The 20710-nt window shown below is 40.6% G+C and overlaps 1 protein-coding gene across 1 annotated transcript; it reads left to right on the top strand.

Annotated features, from left to right (window-relative positions):
* Window positions 1-7141: 7141 nt before the first annotated feature.
* Window positions 7142-20485, top strand: uchl1 (ubiquitin carboxyl-terminal esterase L1 (ubiquitin thiolesterase)). Its single transcript, XM_043692322.1, has 9 exons — window positions 7142-7592; window positions 7696-7707; window positions 7971-8104; window positions 15912-16069; window positions 16440-16525; window positions 16600-16647; window positions 19200-19269; window positions 19789-19847; window positions 20013-20485. Exons 1-9 carry the CDS (start codon window positions 7560-7562, stop codon window positions 20097-20099), a joined length of 687 nt encoding a protein of 228 aa, XP_043548257.1. The 5' UTR covers window positions 7142-7559; the 3' UTR covers window positions 20100-20485.
* The last annotated feature ends 225 nt before the right edge of the window (window positions 20486-20710 follow it).

Here is a 20710-nt window from a genome sequence, read left to right as displayed (position 1 = left end):
CCTTACCTAACACTACGGGCAATTTAGCATGGCCAATTCACCTGACCTGCACACCTTTGGACTGTGGGAGGAAACCAGAGCACCCGGAGGAAACCCATGCAGACACGGGGAGAACATGCAAACTCCACACAGTCAGTCGCCTGAGGCGCCTGAGAGTGGGTTGTAGGGGGGCGTGAACCTGACTAGGTAGTCACGGAGGGAACGGTCTTTGCGGAAGGCGGAAAGGGGTGGGGAGGGAAATATATCCCTGGTAGTGGGGTCTTTTTGGAGGTGGCAGAAATGTCGGCGGATGATTTGGTTTATGCGAAGGTTTGTAGGATGGAAGGTGAGCACCAGGGACATTCTATCCTTGTTATGGTTGGAGGGGTGGGGTCTGAGGGTGGAGGTGCGGGATGTGGACGAGATGCGTTGGAGGGCATCTTTAACCACGTGGGAAAGGAAATTGCGGTCTCTAAAGAAGGAGGCCATCTGGTGTGTTCTATGGTGGAACTGGTCCTCCTGCTTCCAACTTCTATACTCACTATCTTGATCAACGGAGGCAAGTGTGCCAAATACTTTCTTCACCACACTGTCTACCTGTAACTCCACTTTCAAGAACTATGCACCTGCATCTCAAGGTTTCTTTGTTCAGTAACACTCCCCAGGGCCCTACCATTAACTATATTAAGTCCTGCCCTGATTTACCTTATTAAAATGCAGCACCTCACATTTATTTAAATTAAACTCCATCTGCCAACCCTCGGTTTACGGGCCCATCTGATCAAGGCCTCATTGTACTCTGAGATAATATTCTTCACTGTCCAGAACACCACCTATTTTGGCGTCATTTCTGAACTTACTAACCACACCACCTATATTCACATCCAAATCATTTATATAAACGAAGAAAAGGTGGAACCAGCACCGATCCCTGAGGCGCACCACTGGTCATAGAGCTTCAGTCTGAAAAACATCCCTCCACTACCACCCTCTGTCTCATACTTTCAAGCTAATTTTCTACCCAACTGGCTAGCTCCCCCAGGATCTCATGTGATCTAACCTTACTAATCAGTCTACCGTGCAGAACCTTGTTGAACACTTTTACTGGAGTCCAGAGACAACGTCTACTGTTCTGCCTTCATCTATCTTCTTTGTCACCTCTTCAAAAAAACTCAAACAAGTAAGTGAGACACAATTTCCCAAGCACAAAGCCACGCTGATTATTCATAATCAGTCCTTGCCTTTCCAAATGTACATAAATCCTGTCCCTCAGCATCCCCTCCAACAACTAGTGGGCGGCACGGTGGCACAGTCGTTAGCACTGCTGCCTCATAGCGCCAGAGACCCGGGTTCAATTCCCGCCTCAGGCGACTGACTGTGTGGAGTTTGCACGTTCTCCCTTTGTCTGCGTGGGTTTCCTCCGGGTGCTCTGGTTTCCTCCCACAGTCACAAAGATGTGCAGGGCCAGGTGAATTGGCCATACTAAATTGCCCGTAGTGTTGGGTAAGGGGTAAATGTAGGGGTATGGGTGGGTTTCGCTTCGGCGGGTCGGTGTGGACTTGTTGGGCCGAAGGGCCTGTTTCCACACTGTAATGTAATCTAATCTAATCTAATGTAATCTAATCTAATCTAAAATGAATACAAAAACTGACCCACCAGTCTTGTCAGGCTTATCGATCTATAGTTCCCTGTCTTTTTCCTCACAACCTTTCCTAAATACTGGTACCACATCAGTCAAGCTCCATTCTTCTGGCACCTCATCATGGCTATAGACACAAATATCTCAACAAGGGCTCCAGCCATCTCTTCCCTAGCTTCCCACAAATATTTGGGAAATACCGAATCAGGTCCTGGGGATTTTTTTACCTTTTATGCATTGTAAGACCACCAGCACTTACTCTTCTGTAATATGTACACTTTTCAAGCTACTGCTATTTATTTCCCCATGTTCTCTAGTTTCCATGTCCTTCTGTACAGTAAATACATCTTTAACCCTTTTAAGTAATTTTACATCACTATTACAGTCACTTTGATGAAGGGATACAAAGGTCTAACAATCTTTTGTGGAAATAAAACTAACACTTCTTCCTTGTGTTAGAAGTCGTCAATATTCTTTTCCAGGAACCATCAGCATCTTTTCTTTTTTTTTAGTTCTTTGCTCCTAGATTTGTTAAAATTATTTTGTTTCTGATTCTGTAGTTTTTAACTTTCTTTTTTATCTCAACCTGTCGCTTAGAGTATGCATGGTTTCCGTTCTGATGCTCGTTATCGTAAACGTATCTGAATGTGTTTTAATGCAGGCAAGGGATTAAAAAAATTCCCTCACAATTCATATAAGAATGTTGTAAAATTATTAATTTATTAGTAGAATTCATCTTAGGCTACCTGTGATAAAATCTGTCCCACTTGTCCAAGATGAAATTGATAAACATCAAAAATTGATATAATTGATGTCACAGATACAGTAGAAATTTCAGCTAAGAATAAATTTGACCAAGATGAATAACTTACCACCAAAGCCAGTAATAAATCTATTCTAGCATTTCAATTACATTTTAATGACAAATATCTGAACATTTGGCACTGATTATACTGTCAGGCAAAAGGGGAATGAGATAGCCTGAGACAGTGAGGTATAGTCTGATTTACTCCTTTCCCTATTTATTACGGTCCCTTGCTACAAGCTGAAGGACGTACCCCAAACCCTGGTTTTCAAATTCCAATTTTTGAAATAAACCCACAGCAAAGATAACATTTTTGTTTACAAAATATTCAAAACACCAGTGGGATTACTTTAATCCTCCACCCACATGCACAAGCACTTAGGAAATTCAAGAAGACAGGACAGGAGAGGAGATAGTTCATAAATTATAAATTTTAGTAAGTCCAAAGATTTCAACTTCAGTTCATGTGAGTTCCTGGAGGTCAGTGTCCAATAACAACCTCTTTATAAGCTGAGGAGAAAGTGAGGTCTGCAGATGCTGGAGATCAGAGATGGAAATGTGTTGCTGGAAAAGCGCAGCAGGTCAGGCAGCATCTAGGGAACAGGAGAATCGACGTTTCGGGCATTAGCCCTTCTTCAGGGCTAATGCCCGAAACGTCGATTCTCCTGTTCCCTAGATGCTGCCTGACCTGCTGCGCTTTTCCAGCAACACATTTCCATCTCTTTATAAGCTGAGCCCTGCAGTCTATTCTTTTTGCAAGCAAAGTGCAGGTTTCGTTCCAATCAGTAACTTGGAGACAAAAGTGGAGGGTCTGAGGCAGGCTGCCAGCTCAGCTTGGAGTCCTAGGTTAGTGTGGTGCTAGAAAAGCACAGCAGTTCATGCTGCCTGCACCACTATAATCTAGAATCTAGTTTCTAGCATCTGCAGTCCTTGTTTTTACCCAGCCTGGAGTCCTGTCTGCCTCTGAAGGTCAAACAGCAACTGACTTAGAGTCCAAGAATCATATATTAAAGCAATTTAAAGGCTCAGATTTCGGTCATATGACAAAGACAGGCATTTCAGGCACCAAGGACCCATCTCGGTGGGCTAATTGTAAAGGCACTAATTAACACAGCAGCTTTGCTACCTGTATCAGTTTCCAAGGCAACTATAAAAGCAATTTCTCCCATTTTAACAAAATAGCTCTTGATGTTTTCCTTTGTTCTGAGCTGGCTGGAAGCAGACAACTCATCCCCAAATCCTTTATGTCAGTTTTAGCTGGAATAGCTATGTCATACAGGAGATTCAGAAGCCTCTGGAATTACTATCATGTGACCAGCCTGGGCCATTTTATAAATCTGGCAAGGTCATCCATTTTTAAAAGAAACAGAATTTAAAGAAAAATAAACATAAGAGAATAATTTTCTTGTGATTTCTCTTCATGCCCTCTGCCAGGAAGACATAGCTCTGCTTGTCAGTGTGGGGGGCCCTCCTGGCTCCTTTTTACTTTGACTAGAATTGGTCTGCCTGCCAATTTACTCCCTTCAACACTTTTAATGTCTATTAGAAAATTCCATGTTCTTTTTGGACTTTGTTCAGTTTTCTACACCTTTACTGAACCTTACTGATGCAGTTCGAGAAGGATTGTGTAGTATCTGAGTAAAGCAATAGAATTGCTCACTTTCTGAAGGGGATACAGGAACACGGTTTCACAAAGTTTGTACAGCCTTCAGAAAGTTTGCTCAGTTTGGCTCCCCTTTAATATCAGGGCTCCACAGCAGAGGTCCCTGTATCTCTGCTATATTCCCATCTGAGTCAACTCTGTCCAGACAGATCTGATGGAGGCCTATAAGAACCACTAACCTCCTTTCGAGCTTGCTAAAATCCTGTCTGCAGTCTCTGAATAGTTGCAATGAAAATATACCGGTCTCTTTTTGGAACTGGAAAACCCTATCTCTCATTTTCCCTCCAGCCCCTCTCTTTGTCCCTAACACTAGCTGAATTCTAAGCTTTTCTGCCTCTATCTGTGTGATGAGACAATGTCCACCATCTGGTTCACACTCTCCATTGACCTGTTCCACTTGTGGATTGAGGTATAGTGCTCAAACAGCATCTGAAGCATTTTGGGCCATTTAACTTTAACAGATAATTCTAACTGTTGTCACTTTTAACTGGTTTGTGCTCAGAGATGTTAGTGTTTCATTAATCAAATTTCCTTGCTCTTGATGCACTTTCCAATCAGAATTTCCATAACTGTAAGATTTGATGTGATTCCTGTCTTGATTTTTACAAATAATTTTACCCACGGAAATTTCCTTATGGCTTCAGACCACTTTCTTTGACTCTGCTTCATCTTATCACATTGTCCATCCATAAATACCCTTGAGAAGGTGGTGAGGAGCTACCTTCTTGAGCTGCTGCAGTCTAGGGAGTGAAGGTAGGTGTGCTGTTAATTTCAAAGTTCTGACCCCATGACACCAAAGGAATGGCAATATAGTTCAAAGTTAGGATGGTGTACAACTTAGATGGGAACTTGAAGGTGATAGCCCGATGCCCTTGTCCTTCTAAGTGTTAGGTCAAGAGTTTGGATGGTGCTGTTGGAGGAAGCCGGAGTTTCTGCAGTGCATCTTGTAGGTATACACGATACTGCCACTGTGCATCAGTGGTGCATGTTGAAGGCAGTGCCAATGAACCAAGATGCTTTATCCTGGATTGCATTGAGCTTCTTAAATGCTACAGTGACTGCACTCATCCAGGCAAGTGAAAGGTAGTCCATCAGACTTCTGATTTGTGCCTTGTAGATGGTGGACAAGTATCAGGGAGATAAGGGGTAAGTTACTTGTGGCAGAATTCCCAGCCTCTGACCTGCTCCTGCAGCCACAGTATTTATATAGCTGGCCCAGTTCAGTTTTTGGTCAATGGTGACCACCAAGATGTTGATAGTGGGGGATTTGGTGATGGTAATGCCATTGAATGACAAGGGGTGATTAGATTCTTATAAAATTAGATTTCTCTTAGATTTGTCTCAAGAGAAGCAAATACAAGGTGACAGAAAACTTTCACATGGAACTGTGCTAGAGGCAGGTTCAATTGAGGCATTGCAGAGGGAATTTTACCTCTTTTGGGATTGAAGGGGGAATTGGACGATGAATTAAATCAAATATAGGATCATGGGGAATAGATAAGGGTTTAGCATGAAGTCAAATACTGAGAGCAGTGGTTCAGACACATATTCTCCTACTGCACTGCAAAAAGTTCTGTTATTCTCTTCTTCGAGATAGTCAGTACCTGGCCTTTGTGTGGCTACAATAGTTCTTTTTTACAATAAAACCTTCAATTCCTTGCAAATTTAAATCTGCTCTATCTCAAAATATAATAAAGTATTTTGAATACAATGAAATTCTGTGGAAAGAACAGCCATATTAACTTGCTTTAGTTGTAAAGATACACATTTATAAACCAGCTTTTGCAACTTCATTACAAGATTACCATTGCACCAAGACTCATAGTAGGCTCCAAATTTAGAAAATGTGGCATCAAGGTTACCTCTCAGCATGTGAGCATTTTCAATTTAATAACATAAAATATTATTTTTTGCTCTCAGATATAAATTGTAATCATTTTGCTCATCTGTACTAAATTTTGAGCCAGGTCATTAAAATGACACAGAAACATGCATTGGGACCATTCAGGGTGTTACAACCAGTGGTCAAACTAAGCAATCACCTAGAGTGCCAAACTTTGGAGAGGCAGTAGCAGCACCAAAAATTACATGAAAAGCGTGCTTCAGCAGTCCAAAAGAAAGCTCTAGTTCTACTGATTTACATTGATATGTACTGACATAGATATATTTTATATATATATATAATGTATTTACATTGCAGTCTTTTGCAAACTTTCACGTCCCTCATTCTGTTTGTGACAATTGTACAAATATGTATATCTGCATGACAATTCCAAATCTGCAAAATAATAACTAATACCAAAGAACACTATTTGATATAGCTTGTTCTATTGATATGATTATCGATTATATAAATTGCACAAAACACCTGGCAACTAGTCCAGAAATGTAGAGCGTTACATCACTGAACCATATTACACATTATAATGTGCATTTTGTTTTGTACATGTCTTGTGTAAAGAATAGAACAATGGGAATATCTTTTTTCATTTAATTTTTGGTTATAAATGCAGAATGTTTTATACACATGCACAATATTCATTTTTGAAAATGATCTGTGGTGGTTCAAATGTGGCAAAAGGCTAAGTTTCACCTTGGAGCTTGTAATATTCATGTACTGACCGCGAGGCTTTGGTTTTTTATTTGCTATTTTGTACACAATTGTAACATTATTGGCCGAGGACAAATTCCTTCAGTTACTGGAGGCCCGTCCCAAATAGATTAGAACTTACTGCGGTGGAGTAGCACTGAACTTAAATAGAAACAATTTCTGAATTTATGATTTAACTTATGGGATAATTTAATCATTTTAGTGCAAATGACATTGTGATTATTAATTCACACAGGGTTTTTTTTAAACAGTTAACTTTTATTTCCATCAAGACGGCAAACCTTTGTAATTCATAAATACTACTTGTCAACATTGCTTCGTTATCAGTTTTGTTTTCAAATTGCTAACTATAAACTGCGCATTGCGTAATATCTTTCCAGAAATATCTAAAAGGCGGGGTAGGACAGAAACCCTTACTGCAATGTTCTTTCTGGGCAAGACAACTGACCAAGGCGTTAAAATCAAGTGACTTTTGTGTTTTTTTTCAAGAACCTGCTGAAACCTATTGATGGTGGTTTCCAGAAGGATCAGGAGAGTTGGACTGTGCTAACACCACTGCAACATTACCTAGCGTTGAACCCTCGGGAGAGGAGTGTGATTGAAACCTTTCCTCATCTGTCCCCGTTAAACCGGAGTTAACGGACCTAAGTAGCGGCTCCAGGTGCTTTGGCGATAATTTAATAGGAAAATTGATAGAGTTTGTGCCTCCCCGCCCCCCTATTTCGCAGTGGATTGACTCCTGGTCGCGTATTAAAGCCCCGCCTTTTGCTGGGGGCCTGGCAGACAGTGTGTTTGTTCACAGGCTGGGTTCTTCTCTCTCAGATACAGACCCAGGTACTGAGCTATCTGAAAGAAAGCAATAATGGAGTGGAAACCCATGGAAATCAACCCTGAGGTAGTAATCGCCTTTAGCCGCGTCATTGAAAGCGGCTTTGCTTTTATTTTAAAGTTGTTGGTCCTGGCGTGTTTTAACTGTGATTATTTTTTTTCCCTTTCAGATGCTGAACAAAGTAAGTGCGTAGCACGGATTCACCAAAACGCTAATTATCCGCAAATATTTTGGCTGGTCTCGATTTAAGTTAAGCTAGACAATCATTTACCGTGAAAATGGTTACTAAATTTTAAAGAACAGAAGTCTAAGTCAGTTTATTAAATAATAAACACTGCTTTAATCATATTCTCGATAAACTTTTTAACCTATAAATCGTTTTACATCTTAAAAAAATTAGATAATGATTTTGTGCTTTAACAAGATTCTTGCTTTCTACGTCAGTGTTTGTCTCGTCTGGGTGTGGCATCGAGCTGGAAGTTCGTGGATGTCTTGGGTTTAGAAAATGAATCCCTCTCCATGGTACCATCGCCAGTGTGTGCTTTAATGTTACTATTTCCTTTAAGCCAACAGGTAGGGTGCTAGCTATTTCTGAAGCAAATTCTAGTTTAAGTATAAACTAGATGTTGGAATGTGCACTATTATTGTCCAATATTCTAATGTTAATATGCTGCATCATTTTAATGGCTTAAACAGCTACTACACTACTAACATGAGACAGCAATGATGTCATTGTTGCATAGCTAGCTTTTTTCTTTTCCTTAAATTGTGAACTCATTTAAATTCAGTTTTTTTTTTGAAGTGTGGTATTTGTAACCTGTTCACTGGCTGTGATCTGAATCAAGTGATTAAACAATGGTGCAATTCTCAATCTAGTCCTATTACAAATGGTGTAATGGAAATTGTCTGTCTGAAATGGTAGTCTCTTGATTCTAATTGGATTCATATCCATCTGAGCTCTAAAATGGATTTCTACTAAAATCTGATATTAAACAGTTAGCAAGAACTAAGCATTCCTTAGCTCACCAGATGCTGATGAATTATTCTTTGTACAAGCTTGAATATATTATGTATCCATGCTGACCTTGAATTCTCCCTTTTTTTTTTTTATCAATTGCTTGATCTTGTGATTCAGCAGTATAATGGCTGTAGTTAGTATTACTGCTTCAACATCAGAGAACTCTGGTTTGATTTCCACCCTCTAGTGTCTGCCTGGGCAGTTCACATTCTCTCCATCTGCCTCCCACAGGACAAAGATGTGCAGGGTATGTGGACTGACCATGCTAAATTGTTCATACTGTCTAGACTTGAGCATGTTAGCTGTGGGGAATATAGGGTAGGAAGTGAGGTTCTTTAGAGACTAGGCCAAATGACCTGCTCCCAGACTGCAGAGATTTTGATTCTACACTTCTAGTGTAAAGATCATATTTAGTATGGTTGAACCTTTTAAAATTTAAGCTCAATGATTCTAACACTACCATTTTGAAGCAGAATTAAAACTGTTCTCAGTTGACCAAAGGAAGTTTTCTTCATGGGACTCCTCCCTCCGGATTTGAGGTTGAGGGGTGACTGAAGGTATAAATGAGGTGAATAGCAGATTCATCCTCTTCCCCAGGTAGGAGTTCAAAACTTGAAGGTGGGATTGGAAAGACTTAAGGGGCCTGAAAGGCACCTCTAGTGGGTAGTTTTCTCTAGGGAACAAACTGCGAGAGGAAGTGGTGAGTACAGCTAATGTTCTTGTGACATTGGACAGCTGCATGAATCAGTTAGAACGATGAGCCAAGTGGGGCTAGCTTAGTTTGGGTAACTTGGCATGGATGAGTTGGACCAAAGGGTCTTTCTATGGTCAACTTCCTACTTTGATAGTCATAGGATAAGACTTTTGCTAAATGTCTGTGGATGCTCCATAAGACAGGAGCAGAACTGGTCCATTAAGCCTGTTCTGCTTTAAGATCATGGCTGATCTAAATCCTCCTTTCTATGTCCTTGTCTCTATTCCTTGCTGACTTAGATATTTATTCCTCAGCCTGAATTTGATAACAGGCTGTGGTTGGGTACATGACACTAGATTTTTCAACCCTCAAATTTGTCATGCTCCTTATTGAGATTATGCTGTCCCCTTGGACCCCAGGGGGGGAAACTACCTTCCTACATCTATCCTGTCTGATCCTCTAAATTGTTTTGGGTAAGCTTCTCATGGAGCATTTACTTTAGTACAATTTACTTGATGTCTTATGACAGTCCCTCTGCCTAGTGAACCTTCCTGGACTACCTGAAATGCCAAAACTTTCCTTGGAAATATGGGCCCAAGCCTGTTCAGTTTCTAGCTGTGGTCTGACTAACTTAAGGTTTTGCCTTAAAACTTAACTATGCTTTTTGTCAAAGACCAATTCACTTCACAATTGGCCAATAAATGTTCTACTAGCTTTACATGATGACTCTCCTCTTTCTAGAGTCAGATGTACAGCATGGAAACAGACCCTTTGGTCTAACCCATCCATGCTGACCAGATAGCCCAACGCAATCTAGTCTCTCCTGGCCCATATCCTTCCTATCCATATACCCATCCAAATGCCTCTGAAATGTTGCAATTGTACCAGCCTCCACCACTTCCTCTGGCAGTTCAATCCATACACATACCACCCTCTTGTGGAAAAAGTTGCCCCATAGGTCTTTTACATCTTTCCCTTAATTCTGGACTCCGACCCCAGGGAAAAGACTTTGCCTGTTTATCCTATCCATACCCCTCATAATTTTGTAAACCTCTAAGGTCAGCCTCTGACACTCGAGGGAAAACAGCCCTAACCTGTTCAGCCTCTTCCTATAGCTCAAATCCTCCAACCCTGGCAACATCCTTGAATCTTTTCTGAACTCTTTCAAGCTTCACCAACATCCCTCCAATAGGAAGGAGACCAGAATTGCATGCGATATTCCAACAGTGGCCTAAAAGATGTCCTGTACAGCTGCAACATGACCTCCCAACTCCTGTACTCAATACTCTGACCAATAAGAGCATACTAAACACTGCCTTCACTATCCTATCTACCTGCAACTCCACTTTCAAGGAGCTATGAACCTGCACTCCAAGGTCTTTGTTCAGCAACACTCCAAGACTTTACCATTAAGTGTATAAGGCCTGCTAAGATTTGCTTTCCCAAAATGCAGCACCTTGCATTTATCTGAATTAAACTCCATCTGCCACTTCTCAGCCCACTGGCCCATCTGGTCAAGATCCTGTTGTAATCGGAGGTAACCCTCTTTGCTGTCCACTACACCACCTCCAAGTTTGGTGTCATCTGCAAACTTACTAACTGTACCTCTTATGCTTGCATCCAAATCATTTATGTAAATGACAAAGTAGAGAACCACAACTACAATCCTTGTGGCACTCTGGTCACAGGCCTCCAGTCTGAAAAACAATCCTCCTCCACCATCCTGTCTTCTACCTTTTGAACCAATTCTATCCAAATGGTTAGTTCTCCATTTTTCTGCTAGATCTAACCTTGCTAATCAGTTTCCCATGGGAACCTTACTGAAGTCTATATAGATCACATCTACCACTCTGCCCTTACCAATCCTGTTATTTCCTTAAAATCAATCCAGTTTGTGATACATGATTTCCCTCCACACAGCCATGTTGACTATCCCTAATCAGTCCTTCCCTTTCCAAATGTATGTACATCCTATCCCTTGGCATTCCTGCCAACAACTTGCCCACCAGAGGTCAGGCTCACTGGTCTATAGTTCCTTTGCTTGTCCTTGCTACCTTTCTTAAACAGTGATGCCACTTTTGCCAACATTGTCTTCTAGCACCTCACTTGTGACTACTGGTGATACCAATATCTCAGCAAAAGAGGCCCAGCAATCACTTCTCTAGCTTCCCACAGTTCTCTGGTACACATTATCAGGTCCTGGGAATTTATCCACCACCTTACCTGCAAGGTTTGTAGCTCAGCTAAAAAGTTTAGGGTATAGGCTTGCTTGCTGAGCTGTAGATTTGATATCCAGATGTTTCATTACCTGGCTAGGTAACATCAGTGGTGACCTCCAAGAGCAGCCCAAGCTTCACTTGGAGGTCACCACTGATGTTACCTAGCCAGATAATGAAATGTCTGGATATCAAACCAACAGCTCAGCAAGCAAACCTACACCCTAAACCTTTTTAACCTGTTTCAAGGTATCCAGCACTTTCTCTCTGTAATCTGGACATTTTTTCAAGATGTCACCATCTCTTTCCCTACGGTCTATATCTTCCGTATATCCTCTTCCCAGTAAATACTGATGCAAAATACTCATTTAGTATCTTACTCCTCCCCTCCCCCTTCTGCAGCTCCACACTAAGGCTGCCTTGCTGATCCTCAAGGGGCCCTATTCTCTCCCTGGTTGCCCTTTTTTTGTCCTTGATGTATGTGTAAAAACCCTTGGAATTCTCCTTTATAATTCTATTTACCAAAGCTATCTCATGTTTCCTTTTTTGCCCTCCTGATTTCCCTCTTAAGTAGACTCCTAATTCCTTCATACTCTAAGGGTTCACTCTATCTACCCAGTCTATACCTGACATATACTTCCTCCTTTTTTTTTTCTTAACCAAACCCTCAATTTCTTTAGTCATTCAGCATTCCCTATACCTACCAGCCTTTCCCTTCACCCTGACAGGAATAGGAGAAAGGTGAGGATTGCAGATGCTGGGGATCAGAGCTTAAAAATGTGTTGCTGGAAAAGCACAGCAGGTCAGGTAGCATCAAAGGAGAATCGGTGTTTCGGGCATAAGCCCTTCTTCAGGAATCAGCCCTGACAGGAATATACTTTGGATTCTTGTTATCCCATTTCTGAAGGCTTCCCACTTTCCAGCTGTCCCTTTTTTAACCTGCAAACATCTGCCCCCAATTAGCTTTTGCAAGTTCTTGCCTAATACTGTCAAAATTGGCCTTTCTCCAATTTAGAACTTCAACTTTTTGATCTGGTCTATTCTTTTCCCTCATTTTAAATATAATAGCATTATGGTCGCTGGCCCCAAAGTGCTATTAACCTCTCTCTTCCTACAGTATATAAAGTGATTATCCATTTATTTAACTTGTCTGTATTCTCACTACTGTTTGTCATCAAGTTTGACTTGTATATTCACTCCTTGGATGCTGCCTGACCTGCTGCACTTTTCCAGCAACACATTTTCAGCTCTGATCTCCAGCATCTGCAGTCCTCACTTTCTCCTTGTATATTCACCTTCCTCATACAAGTCAGTGTTTCAAGTACTTGTGGCCCTATTATAGGTGGTTGTCATTTAAAATGAGCCCTGGTGATTTCTTAGCCAATCCTATTTCCCTATTATCCTGTCCCAATAATACAGTAAAAATGCAAATACACTGCATTCACACTTCTCTTTCCTTGTCTATCCTGATTCTTTACACCCTAGAATATAAATAAAGTGTAACTTCACATGGCCATACTTACTAATCACATTATAAAGTGATTACTAGATAAACCTATATTCAAATCAAATTAACTGGCCTATATCTTTAGTGTCTAAATTAGTAATTCTACAATCCCCACACTTTCCAGAATAAGGACTCCTGGAAGACTTGGCATCTATTCAAGATCCCTAGAGTTTTCCCCAGCCCCCCTAGTTTTGTCTGGGCAACTTTTTTTTGTCTTTGCCCCTTGATTTCCCATTTACCTTGGCTTTTTCAATTGAGTCTTGTATTCATTAAATCCTAGGTATGCTATAGTGGAGTGGTCAAATGTAGTTAAGCTTTCTAATTTCAAACACTTCACTTGGTGAGAAGCTACTCTACCTTTGATTTAAGGTAGAGATTGGACAAATGCTTGGATCTCAAATGGGCAGCTGCAAGTATCTAATTAATCCAAGATGTATCTGCAAAATATTCAAGAATGAAGCCTCTTAAAAAGACTACACCTTTTTCTGAAATAAATTGTAGTTTGAATCTTTCTAGGCAGAGATTCAGATGGGCACCCACTTCACAGAATAATTATGGGGGCCATTTAATCTATCAATATTAGACTGTACTTTCCACTCCTTGCCATGGAAAGTAGACCAATTGGGTGATCTGTTCTAAACAGAAGGCAGCAGAGCTGCTATCAGATGACTCTCTTGGTCAAGATTACCTGACAACAAGATTGTCATGAATCTAAGTTGAGTTTGCAGTTGAATAAGCAATATGTAGAAATCTCTCCAGCTGAGCTGGATTAGCTCTCTGCCTAATCAATACATATTTAAATCAATACATATTTATCTAGTTTAGTTCTGAGGTAATCTTATGGGTTTTTGTTTTCTGCGTGAGTCACTTAGCCATAAGGCCCCAATTTTGGCAAATGAAACAGGAGTACCTTTTTTTCATTGCTTCCACCAGAAGGTGGTGAATCTGGGCAACTCTGCCAGTTTGTGGCAGTCAAGACTGTTTAGGAACTCTCATTAGTAAGAGGATCAGGTTATGGAGAGAATGGAATAGCAGAACAAATTGCTCTCCAAGGTGCATATTAGGCCGATGTCATACCTTAAATGTTCCTTCTAACCCCACTATTGTTTCAACCTCTTAATCATTTAAAAATTGAGAAACTAATGATGCCAAAATCAATTTAACTCACTTTCCAGTCTTGTTTAGGTCTCTATCTTCCATAACACACTTTGCTTGTCCAGATGGAACCATTTTCATGTGACTTCAAGTGAAGTACTATTTCTGACACTTTGGCTCTGTACACTTTTCATGCAATTTCATTCCCAACCACTAGAGGACACTTGAGTTCAAGCTGTCTTTAATTCTGAAATAGCAAATAGTTCAGCATAGCTTTAACCAACTAGCTCCAGTCCTGAGGCTTTAGTGGTTCAATGATGCAAAGTAACTTCAAAAAATAAGTCTAGAATGCAACAGAAATTCTGCATCAGTTCATCACTTCCTTAATTAGTCACCCACTTTTGCTGAAAGCAGTTATCTTGATGCTAACTCGGGTGAACTCTTGCATTTAGCACTTGTTATGTAAATTTGGGTGCTTGGACATCCCAAATGCAATTCTGAAGAAATTGCAGATCTGACTGCACCTGGAAAGAGACCTGTTTTCAATCTACTAATACTTCAGAAACATCAGTACCCCCTCCACAGTTTTCAATTTGGTCTCCCTGTCTCTATATAATTAACAATACCTATTGCACCAAAGTTAATTCCTGTACACTAAGCATTTTAAAGTTTTGTTTCCCTGATCCTAATTTTTGATTACAAACTGTCTCTCCCAGTTCTACCAGCAAGGTGCTATTTGATATCCCATGTTGCAATCTCTCTCTTGTCTTGTAAGCCTATGTCAAACTCTCTCCCTTTTTTTAAGCTTTCTCTAGAGCCCTACCTGCTCAGGTCAGCAGGACAGTCTCAGCATGGTTCAAGTGGAACTAGGATTTTGACATGTAGCTGTTTGTCCTGTTCAGCCTTTAAGACTCTAAACTATTAGATCACTTTAAACTCTTGCCAGAAATGTTTTTTCTGTTTACTTGATCATGTCATCTCCCTCTTGTGTATAATCATGAGGTCCCAACTCTTGGTCTGTGCCCAAGTCTTTAGCACAGACCATCAGGCCAATTTAAATACAGTTCTAACTCCTTAAATACAATTTATGACCACTATACAATACACTGGTGTAGTAGCTTTGTTTGCTTCTGTTCACTCAGACAACACCTTTTTTCTCATCAGGGTTTTGAACCAACACCTGCTAAAGATAATTAAACATGAGCACAACTTTGATTTGGTCTCCCATTTGTTCCCTTGTAGCTAATATACTCTTCAGCTTAGCTTTTGAGCTGGCCATGAGTGTTCTAGCAGTTGAATTGAACAATTGGACACCAAGCACACCTTACCTGCCTACTTGGGTCCAAAGGGAAATTTTTTAAAGTTTCCACTTGTGATGTGGGTATCACTGGCAGGCCAGTACTTATTGCCCACACCAGTTGCCTGTGGTGATGAGCAGCTGCCTCACTGCTGCACCATGATCCCATTTAAGAGGGATTTCCAGTGACACAACAGGAACACTGATCTATTTCCAAGTCAATGGTGAGCCCTTTGAAAGGGAACTTGAAGTTGATGTCCTCATATCTGCTCTTCAAGATGGAAGTGATCATGGGTTTGGAAGGTGCTGTCTGAGGATCTTTGCATTTCTGCATGATTGAGGTGCCAGTGTTGAACTAGGGTGTACAAAGTTTTAAAAATCATACTACACCCAGGTTGTAGTCCAACAGGTTGAATTGGAACCACTAGCTTTGAGTCTGCCCCTTCAGGTGCAAGCTACCTGAAGAAGGAGCAGTGGTCTGAAAGCTCATGGTTCCAATTCAACCTGGTGTTTTTAACTCTGCATTTCTGCAGTTCATCTGGATGGATGCAATACCAGAAATCTCACCAACACTGACAGGGACCGTCAAACATCAGAACTGAGTGGAAAGGGTATTGACTCAAAAGTTTACTTCTTGAAGCAGACCATTTCAAATTCATGTGGAACTGTTGGTCTTATCAATGCCATTGCTAACAATCAAGATAAACTTGACTTTGGTAAGCAAGCTGGATAATGTCTTGGGCAGTTCTGGTAAGGCCACTGGCTACTAGCCTATTCCATTCCACATCTCTATTTCAGTAAATGTATTGAAAGATTTGCTCTTGTTTCAAGCTGAGTAATTGTCTCTCATTAGACTGACCGACTGACCCAGTCAGTAACCTGGATCTAAACTCAAGTATCAACTTAGTGCATTCAGAATTGTTTCAAATGACTAAGGAACCTGCTGTAGTGGTGTCCCTACACTAGACTAGAAGGTCCATGGTTAAATCTCACTCTGACATGTGTAATAACATCTGAACTAGTTGATTAGTTAAATATTTTAAAATTGTCATTTTAAAATTAGTTCATTCAATCTTGTTGTTGCAGTGGAAGGCTCTATATTGAAAAAGTTTCTGAATGAGACCATGGACCTTTCAGCAGGAGAGAGAGCTAAGCAACTGGAACAAAACCAGGTGAAAAATTGTTCACTTTGACTAACTGGCATTCGGTTTACAGCACATTCTCAATGTTTCTACTTTATCTGCAGGAAATTAAATCAGCACATGATGCCACTGCACAGGAGGGAGAGTGCCAGGTAAAAGCTCTTGAATTTTTCAGAAGTACTTGTGGAAAGACCATGTGCTTGTTGCTTATCTTAACTGACTGCAGTCGGTCTTGACCGCTCTGTAGGAATTCCCTGGTTCAAACTTAATGTAGGTGATCTAGTTTGTGGAACTGGTAATAGGGAGATGTGAGGCCCTATTAAGGCCTCACAACACCAGCATTCAAAAGCAATCAGCATAAGGTGCTGGGTTTAAACCATTCAATCTGTCCCAGTTGAAGATTTTGACTCATTTCCTGTTTTAAGGGTCCCATTGGGGAAATTGGATGTTAGTACTTGACAAATTCACTCTATAATATAGATCTAGTGCCCAAGATTGCAATACAAGTTATCTATGCTGCTGGACCTCCATTGATTCAACCAAAGTTGAACAGATTGTTTGGACAATAATCCAGGGGCAATTCAGCTTCTAATTGACAATTCATTGTAAGTGAACACTACTTGGTTAACTGCTAGTTATCCTGAAATGGCCAGTGGATAACCTGTAATTCCTTGTAAGTGACCACATACTAAGCCTCAGTCAACATCTGGACAATACAACTATCTCCAGTGTAAATAACATAGTTTCTACTCATACTGGTTTTGAGGATTCCTGAACCAGTTCACAACCCAAATCTCCTCCATGGCTGGCTGTCTTATTGAATTTCTTTAAATGGGTTTCTCAGATATCTGGGTCATTAGTCAGTAGTCCCTTAGTTTTAGTTGGATTTGCTTCATCCTCCTGATACTTCTGCAGTGCTTATTGTAAAATGACATTTGTTTACAATCATGGGTGATGTCACTTGATCTGCAAATCCATTTCCCTCTAACTTGTTGCCTCAGCCTATGTACATCTGCACTTGCAGAAGCAGGAACTGATGCTGATCTGTTGTCATCTGCAATACCAGACCATCTGTATTCAGGCCCTACAAAAACTTGCTCTAAGGAGCCTGCTGTATCCATGCAAGTGATCCAGACTGAAGCTGACTTCAGTCAGGGTGGCTGTATCCTAGCCTTCAGCCAGTGTTAATCTGCATGAAAGCTAGAGGTAACAGGCACCATATACAGCAAATTCTGTGGGACCCTGCCTTCATTACTTCAACACCACAAACTAAACACTGGCATATACCCAGCAATGGGCACAATTGTCCAGGAATGTCCTATGTACACAGGGCAGTAACTAGCCAGGTTGTTTCTGATCAGTCTACTTGTGTAGAATCACTTGTCAGTTTAGCTCTACCAGCCCACTCTGATCTGGCTCTCATTCTTTCCTCTGGCAAAATGTGACCAGTCACTCAAGAAATGAATGACACTCCCTGGGTGGGGTCAATGGGAGTGTGAGGGGAGGTCATTCTGTACTACTAGAAATCGCCTTGTGTGGATTGGTAACTTGAGGTTAATTATTTCAGTCCTGGACTTTGTTACAAATGCTGATCTATCTTTTCTCTCCCTGATTTTGACAGCTCTGCAGCAGGTAGGACTTGATGCCAGGCTTCTGGCTCAGATATAGGGGAAGTATCACTCTTCTTCAGTGACTAGAAGACTTGTGCAGAGTTGGGAGGGGTGTGTTTAATGTCCAATTATCAAATGTTCTAACCAACCTATTCAGATGCTGCCCACTTCTGGAACAGGTGGGGCATGGATCTGGGTTTCTCCTGAGGAAGGACACTACCATTGCACAAGAGTACCCTACTCAATAGTAGTTAACTTAAACCATCTTGAGCTGTTTAAATGATTGTAACAATTTGTCACTAGCAGCAAGTGGTAGCATTCTGCTACTTAAGCAGCCTGTCATGTAGCAAGATGTGCACAAGTACAGCATTGAACCTGATTATACTAGCCATGAATATTAAATGTGCACCATTAGCAGGGGTTGGGTTTCAGTGGTGTAGAATTTCTATCCCCCTTTAATGGGTGGGGGGGTAGTAGTTTAAAACAGCAGCTGCAAGGAAGAATGAAGGATTGCAGATCACTTGCATGATTGCATTGATTAGTGAATATACTCTATTCTGCTTTTCCATCTTATTCTTCACCTCTAACTTCAGATGTAGAGTACTTTTATGTATGAGGAAATTAGACCTATATGGAGACAAAGCAAATTGCTGGAGAAACTCCATAGGTCTGGCAACATTGAGATAAAGCAGAGTAAATCTCAACAGATGTTGCCTGACTCCAAGCTGCTTGCAATTTTGTTGAGTACTAGCATCTACAGTTTTCCTTGTACTGGAAACTAAAGTTGATCAGCTTAATTGGCTGGGCAGTACACCTGTCATTGTGGGTTCAATTTTCTGCACCAGATGAGGTTACTGAAAAGTCCTGTCTGCGCGCTCTCGCGCTCGCTATCCTGGCCCTTCAGGCAAACTCTCCTCAAGCCTGCTAAGGTTTATGGTTCTACCCCTTACCGTAAATTCACTTTGCACAAGCCATAATGTAAAGTTAGTTGCTAAACTTTAAATTGTCTGATGTGTACTTTTATTGAAGTAATACTATAGCAGGCATGCAGTGCTATTTAAAACATGCAACTAAATTGTGCATTTCTTCAATAGGTACATGAAGATGGCACAAACTTCCATTTTATCACTTTAGTTGGTGTAGATGAGCACCTCTATGAACTAGGTAATGTCTTGATATTTCCTAATGTAACTTTAGTGCATCTAGTTGATATAACCAGTTTCTGTATAGGGAGGTCAGTGTAAACCATATCACTGACCATGCACTTCATGAATAGAGCTTTCATTGCTAAAGGTTATGAAGTGCAAGTGTTGAAGCACTTCAACGTTACAGGTTTAAATTCTTCCAAAGGCTAAAAATCTCAAAACCAGGTTATAGTCAAAGAGCTTTATTTGGAAGCACTAGCTTTCTGAGCACTGCTGAAGGAGGAGCAGTACTCCAACAGCTAGTACTTCCAAATAAAGCTCTTGGGCTTTTAACCTGGCGTTGAGATCTTAAATTTGTACACCCCAGTTCAACTCTAGTATCTCAATAAATTCTTCCAATAGATTAACAGCAGACACGACATTATTTCTGACACCAGTTCTTCACTTGCACAAAACTGAATCCTCAACCTTGGTCATCTAGAAAACTTCTGTCTTGTGTACTTTAAATGTGAAAAGTGAACTTATTTTTTTTTTAAAGATGGAAGAATGCCATTCCCTATTGACCATGGAGAAACATCAAATGATCAACTCTTGCAGGTTTGTTTCAATGACACTGACATTCCTTTATAATAAGCATCCCCTCAAATGGCCTCATCCATTGCTTCAACTCACTAAATTGGCATTAGTCCATCAAGAGCACTCACTGTTTTGTGCTGAGCAAAGCTAAACTCGGATTTTTAAAATCTTATCTCCTCTCTGTAGGATTCAGCAAAGATATGTAGACAATTTATGGAGCGTGATCAAGGAGAAGTTCGCTTCACTGCTGTGGCCCTCAGCAAAGCCTCTTGAATGTCAACTGCACAATCACTTCAAAGTACTGTTTTAAGCTTTCTAAAATGCTTGCTTAACTTTATTGGGGTACTTTTTAATACTTTTGCACTTGTGTAGAAGTCTTAATGGCTGGCATTTCTGCACCCCTTTGTGTAATATTGTTATCTTTGGATTGTAGACCAGTGTTTGCTTTAGAATATAAATATTGGATTGTAATGTTTCATGCCTAACATGCAGTGTAATTGGTCAGTCATTTAAGTGGCAAAGCATTCTGCAACTTCTGACTAAAGTTGAAGGTTAGCTGCAGGGATTTGTAGGAAGCTTGTTCAGTTCCACATTGTGCCTCTTTTACAGCTACCCCTGCCAACACTGGCTGTAACCTGAAATAAAAAATATGAAAGCAACACCTTGTTTGATGTCTAATTCAGTAGGACTTAAATCTCTGCATGGGCACCAACACTAGCTTTTGACTGGCAAGTCCAGATAACTAACAACTGCATGGTTGATCTAATCCTGAACTATAAACATTTTAATGTTGTATGTTTGAAGTTCTCATTAAAGTTAATCTCTTTAACCTAACCCATCAGTTCCTTTTCACCTAAGGTTGTTTTCTGAAACTTGAAATGGCT

This window comes from Chiloscyllium plagiosum, chromosome 1, assembly GCF_004010195.1.
Source record: "Chiloscyllium plagiosum isolate BGI_BamShark_2017 chromosome 1, ASM401019v2, whole genome shotgun sequence".
In the NCBI taxonomy this organism is placed as follows: domain Eukaryota; kingdom Metazoa; phylum Chordata; class Chondrichthyes; order Orectolobiformes; family Hemiscylliidae; genus Chiloscyllium; species Chiloscyllium plagiosum.
This window is presented reverse-complemented; position numbering and strand designations above follow the sequence as displayed.

What these genes read in the sequence shown, in the direction of transcription:
- uchl1 (XM_043692322.1), top strand. Translation starts at nt 7,560, where the DNA reads ATGGAGTGGAAACCCATGGAAATCAACCCTGAG. An exon ending in TGAGCACCTCTATGAACTAG is followed by an intron (nt 19,270 to 19,788) that starts GTAATGTCTTGA and finishes TTTTTTTTAAAG; the next exon opens with ATGGAAGAATGCCATTCCCT. An exon ending in CAAATGATCAACTCTTGCAG is followed by an intron (nt 19,848 to 20,012) that starts GTTTGTTTCAAT and finishes TCCTCTCTGTAG; the next exon opens with GATTCAGCAAAGATATGTAG.